The sequence below is a fragment of the Crinia signifera genome, chromosome 3 (assembly GCF_055691185.1).
Source record: "Crinia signifera chromosome 3, ASM5569118v1, whole genome shotgun sequence".
Taxonomy (NCBI): Eukaryota; Metazoa; Chordata; class Amphibia; order Anura; family Myobatrachidae; genus Crinia; species Crinia signifera.
The window spans coordinates 341,477,889-341,484,121 of NC_139219.1; the positions used below are offsets into that span (position 1 = coordinate 341,477,889).

The 6,233-nt window shown below is 54.8% G+C and overlaps 1 protein-coding gene across 3 annotated transcripts in view; it reads right to left on the reverse strand.

Annotated features, from left to right (window-relative positions):
- Positions 1-1,625: 1,625 nt before the first annotated feature.
- Positions 1,626-6,233, reverse strand: part of SNX17 (sorting nexin 17) — a 105,751-nt gene continuing 101,143 nt past the window's right edge. Inside the window, exons 13-16 of one of the 3 annotated variants that reach the window (XR_014471871.1) lie at positions 4,843-4,917; positions 4,714-4,755; positions 3,278-4,585; positions 1,626-2,927 (exon numbers count right to left, since the gene is read on the reverse strand). Coding sequence is in view for 1 of the 3 variants with exons in the window: in XM_083178989.1 (XP_083035115.1) it covers positions 4,472-4,585; positions 4,714-4,755; positions 4,843-4,917 (231 nt within the window). In the remaining 2 variants the exon portion in view is untranslated. Of the gene's footprint in view, positions 4,586-4,713; positions 4,756-4,842; positions 4,918-6,233 lie in introns of all 3 variants that reach the window. The other 2 variants (XR_014471872.1, XM_083178989.1) reach the window with 2 other exon arrangements.

The following is a 6,233-nucleotide window of genomic DNA, read 5'->3' on the forward strand; positions in this document are numbered from 1 at the left end:
CTACATATAGCATACGATGCCATACGATGGGGATGCGATGGCATACGATTTTTGAGCAAAAATGCTCAAAAATCGGTAAAACATCGCATTGCATCGTATGCCACTACATATGGCATACGATGCCATACGATGGGAGCCGTGATACTCCACAAGTACCGATTTGAGGAAAAATCCTTTGTACTGGAGCCAGGGTAGGAGGAGGGGGTGCGGAGGCCCCTGGGGTTAATGCTCTAGAAAACCCCTCCACCGCAGAAGGCGCTCTATCGTCTAAAAATCTGACAGTTCAGAAGCTAAGACATGACTGTGGATAACCGAGAGGCTTACCCTGGTACGTCCTGAGCAGGAACCAGAACCGGGGGCCTGTTGCACAAGGGTTACACAGCAGAGTGCCTCAGTCGGGTGTAAAACTTAGAGCCGCATTTTTTGCAGGCAATCTTTTTGGAGGTACCTCCAGCCATATCATACAACAATAACACACACACACGCAGTATAAAAAAAAAAGAGAGAGAAAATACTGGACAGGAGAGAAGTATTGGGACATAGACTGTCACACATCCAGATAAAGCGACAATAAATATATACTGCGCATGACTTTAATTTGAGGAAACCGTCCTATGCTCTCCTGCATGCTCCAGCCCCGACTGTAAGACTCACAGTTCTTGGATGAGTGGCCGCAGCACTTAGCATGCTCAGGAGGGAGATTCTGCACCGCTGGAAGCTTTAATAATGGCCGCTTCCTCGTGGTTTTCTCAGCCTCTGTGAGGAGGAAAATGGCGGAAGATCACTGACAGGCAGCCATCACCAGCGTTATGCCGCGCAAAGCTCTGCACCTAGAAAGGCACACTTAAAAAAAAAAAAAAAAGTGGTGGTATAGCCACCTAACAGCTTTGCCTTGACTCCCCACTAATGGGGGGGTGGGGCAGGGTATACTTGCTGTCGGCAGCGGCGAGGCTGCAATGGTCTGTTAGGCGCGCTGCATGCATCGGTCACCGGACCTCAGGGACAGTGGTCACAGCAGCCGGGTAACTAGAGGAAAGCTGCGTGCAGCTGCGACTGGACCCTCTGACAGCACCCTCAACACAGACAGGTAGGGGCAGGATGCTACCTGCCTGTCCTCCTGCTGATTGCAGATCTCTAAAAATAAAAAAGCCCAAGAGTGAGCAGAAATGCACCCAGCTCCCGGTGGGCACAAACTAAGACGGCCTGGGAGAGGCAGTAGAAGGGGAGGAGTTAGTCACTATAAAGTGCCCATGCCTATTAAAGTGCCCTGTGGTCGTACTTCTATTCCCCAGTGTCACCTAGTGGATGAAGGAGAAACATCCCTTTTTCACTCCTCTCTGCTTCACGGAGCATCTCCCAGACAGGCAATACCAATGACAATCACAGACACAGACGAGTTTGCAGGAGCGTGAAGCCGGCTTGGATCTGCTGGTAGTGCCATCATTTCAGGTGTTTTGTTGAATGGTTTCCTTCTGTGTCCATTCTGTTTAAGTTCTGAATAAATCCTCCACATCCATAAATGTCAAAAGCCCATGTATTAACCAGTACTGCCCGGACCAATCCGCTCTGCGTAACAGTGTAATCCTCCCACCGCGCAATGTGTCACACAAACTGCGGACACTGGGTAACGGTGACTTCATTTAATGTAAACAGGTGATTGCACTGATCTGTGAGCCAGACATCAGCTCTACATTCTCCATACAGACTGCTGCTGAGAAAAAGAATTCAGTCTTCTCATTAACAAAAAATCATTTAGCATAAATCAATGGCTTTCTATATATTTATATATGTACATCTTCATCTAACCCTAATTTGGCAGTTCTGAAGATAGATCACACACTGACAGCCTCGCCCGCAAACGGGCACAGAGAAGCCATGATTCTAACTGATCATTCATACGTCTTATATGAAAGATGGCAATATACAGAGTGCAAGCGGAGTACCCGGGCACAGCGGGGGGCACCTGGACACAATTAGTCAGCACAGAGGCATACCCGGTGATGCAGGAGCACCGCACAACATACAGGGTACAGGGGTGGTGTACATGGACACACGCAGGGTACAAGCGTCAGCACACAGGCATACCTGGGAAAGCAGGAGCACCCCACAATATACAGGGTACAGGGGGGTGTACATGGACACACGCAGGGTACAAGCGTCAGCACACAGGCATACCTGGGAAAGCAGGAGCACCCCACAATATACAGGGTACAGGGGGGTGTACATGGACACACGCAGGGTACAAGCGTCAGCACACAGGTATACCTGGGACAGCAGGAGCACCCCACAATATACAGGGTACAGAGGGGGGCACATGGGCACATTCAGGGTACAAGCGTCAGCACACAGGCATAACCGGGACTGCAGGAGCACCCCACAATATACAGGGTACAGAGGGGGGCACATGGGAACATTCAGGGTACAAGCGTCAGCACACAGGCATACCTGGGAAAGCAGGAGCACCCCACAATATACAGGGTACAGAAGGGGGCACCTGGGCACAAGCATCAGCACACATGCATACCTGGGACAGCAGGAGCACCCCACAATATATAGGGTACAGATGGGGGGCACCCTCAGGGTACAAGCATCAGCACACAGGCATACTCGGGACAGCAGGAGCACCCCACAATATACAGGGTACAGAGGGGGGCACATGGGCACATTCAGGGTACAAGCGTCAGCACACAGGCATAACCGGGACTGCAGGAGCCCCCCACAATATACAGGGTACAGGGGGGGTGTACATGGACACACGCAGGGTACAAGCGTCAGCACACAGGCATAACCGGGACAGCAGGAGCACCCCACAATATACAGGGTACAGAAGGGGGCACATGGGCACATTCAGGGTACAAGCGTCAGCACACAGGCATAACCGGGACTGCAGGAGCCCCCCACAATATACAGGGTACAGAGGGGGGCACCTGGGCACACTCAGGGTACAAGCATCAGCACACAGGCATACCTGGGACAGCAGGAGCACCCCACAATATACAGGGTACAGAAGGGGGCACCTGGGCACACTCAGGGTACAAGCATCAGCACACATGCATACCTGGGACAGCAGGAGCACCCCACAATATACAGGGTACAGAAGGGGGCACCTGGGCACACTCAGGGTACAAGCATCAGCACACATGCATACCTGGGACAGCAGGAGCACCCCACAATATACAGGGTACAGAAGGGGGCACCTGGGCACAAGCATCAGCACACATGCATACCTGGGATAGCAGGAGCACCCCACAATATATAGGGTACAGATGGGGGGCACCCTCAGGGTACAAGCATCAGCACACAGGCATACTCGGGACAGCAGGAGCACCCCACAATATACAGGGTACAGAGGGGGGCACATTCAGGGTACAAGCGTCAGCACACAGGCATAACCGGGACTGCAGGAGCCCCCCACAATATACAGGGTACAGAGGGGGGCACATTCAGGGTACAAGCGTCAGCACACAGGCATAACCGGGACTGCAGGAGCCCCCCACAATATACAGGGTACAGAGGGGGGCACCCTCAGGGTACAAGCGTCAGCACACAGGCACAACCGGGACAGCAGCTGCACCCCACAATATACAGGGCACAGTGGGGGGCAACTGGGCACACTCAGGGTACAAGCATCATCACACGGGCATACCCGGGACAGCGGCAGCCAGCCAGCGCATGACAGGTATAAGCGGCAGCGGTCCAGCACATGACGGGTATAAGCGGCAGCCGGCCAGCACATGACGGGTATAAACGGCAGCCGGCCAGCACATGACGGGTATAAGCGGCAGCCGGCCAGCACATGACGGGAATAAGCGGCAGCCGGCCAGCACATGACGGGAATAAGCGGCAGCGGTCCAGCATATGACGGGTATAAGCGGCAGCGGTCCAGCGCATGACGGGTATAAGCAGCAGCCGGCCAGCATATGACGGGAATAAGCGGCAGCGGTCCAGCATATGATGGGTACAAGCGGCAGCGATCCAGCGCATCACGGGTATAAGCGGCAGCGGTCCAGATAGACATCTCTGTATAACCTCATACAATAGGAATGCCTTGCAGAACATCATCATACCACCTTCAATGTTGGCACAACATGGAAAAGCCTGTTCTCCTAGAACGCAACGCTCCATGTAATCTGGACAAGCTGATTACACTGTATAAAATTGGCTTTTGTGCATCTGGGAATTATGCAGATTGATGGGTAAAGTTACTTGGCAAGAATGCCATTCATTTGGTCACACGATGGCATCTGGCATGTTCTCCAACATTATATATTAATCCCCTTATAGAAGAAATATTGCAAATCCTCCATTCAGTCACCGAGCAGCAGATGGCGCCACCTTGTAGGGTTATGGAGTGTATTGGGCAGGCCTGGCCGCTCCCAATCTGTGCAAGCTGAGCGCTACATATAGATATTAGTGTTGGCAGCTGATCTCTCTCGCTCTCTGCTGGTGAGGGAAGGACCTTCTGCGAGCTTCACAAATCATCATCGCCGATGCCCTCAAAGGCATAGTTCCCATGGAAGTCCTCAGCACTCATGTCACCGGTGGAGTTACTGATCCCACGGAGACTGACCGAGCTGAGCTTACTCTGTGGACACAAGGTGGGAAGGGACAGGTTAGATGAAGGTCCTGCTAGTGGTCATCTGCCTGGAGCTAACCATGTCAGAAGTACTCGGAGGATGATGCAGAGAGACCACTGGTTAACAGAACACTCACCGATAACTTTATCACAGGCTCCCGGTGTCCGTCTGGGGAATCCTGGGGAGAAAGACATGTTAGCTGTGATTGGACGACACAGGGATGAGCCCGTAAGTATCGTACAGAGAAGAACAAGCGATAACTCACCAGTAGCGGGGGCGACTTCACTGCCTGCTGACTGTCTGACCGTCGCACCAGGCCAGACGGTCTCTTCCGCAGCATCTGCCAAACAAAGAGATCATACAAACAGAACATACTGCAGGCCGCACAGAGAGCCCCTACTTCCTGCCTCCTGCACGCAGCACAGACAGCCCCTCCCGCCTGCTGCATAGAAAACCCCTCCCTCCTTCTGCACAGAGTCCCTCCCTCCTGCAGCACAGAGAGCCCCTCCCTCCTGCACGCAGCACAGATCCCATCCTTCCCGCCTTCTGCACACAGCACAGACAGCTCGACCTTCCCGCCTCCTGCACGCAGCACAGAGCCCATCCTTCCCATCTCCTGCACGCAGCACAGAGAGCCCCTCCCGCCTGCTGCATAGAAAACCCCTCCCTTCTTCTGCACAGAGTCCCTCCCTCCCGCAGCACAGAGAGCCCCTCCCTCCTGCACGCAGCACAGATCCCATCCTTCCCGCCTTCTGCACACAGCACAGACAGCTCGACCTTCCCGCCTCCTGCACGCAGCACAGAGAGCCCATCCTTCCCATCTCCTGCACGCACCACAAACAGCCCCTCCCGCCTGCTGCATAGAAAACCCCTCCCTCCTTCTGCACAGAGTCCCTCCCTCCCGCAGCACAGAGAGCCCCTCCCTCCTGCACGCAGCACAGATCCCATCCTTCCCGCATTCTGCACACAGCACAGACAGCTTGACCTTCCCGCCTCCTGCACGCAGCACAGAGAGCCCATCCTTCCCATCTCCTGCACGCAGCAGACAGCCCCTCCCGCCTGCTGCATAGAAAACCCCTCCCTCCTTCTGCACAGAGTCCCTCCCTCCCGCAGCACAGAGAGCCCCTCCCTCCTGCACGCAGCACAGATCCCATCCTTCCCGCCTTCTGCACACAGCACAGACAGCTCGACCTTCTCGCCTCCTGCACGCAGCACAGAGAGCCCATCCTTCCCATCTCCTGCACGCACCACAGACAGCCCCTCCCGCCTGCTGCATAGAAAACCCCTCCCTCCTTCTGCACAGAGTCCCTCCCTCCCGCAGCACAGAGAGCCCCTCCCTCCTGCACGCAGCACAGATCCCATCCTTCCCGCATTCTGCACACAGCACAGACAGCTTGACCTTCCCGCCTCCTGCACGCAGCACAGAGAGCCCATCCTTCCCATCTCCTGCACGCACCACAGACAGCCCCTCCCGCCTGCTGCATAGAAAACCCCTCCCTCCTTCTGCACAGAGTCCCTCCCTCCCGCAGCACAGAGAGCCCCTCCCTCCTGCACACAGCACAGATCCCATCCTTCCCGCCTTCTGCACACAGCACAGACAGCTCGACCTTCCCGCCTCCTGCACGCAGCACAGAGAGCCCATCCTTCCCATCTCCT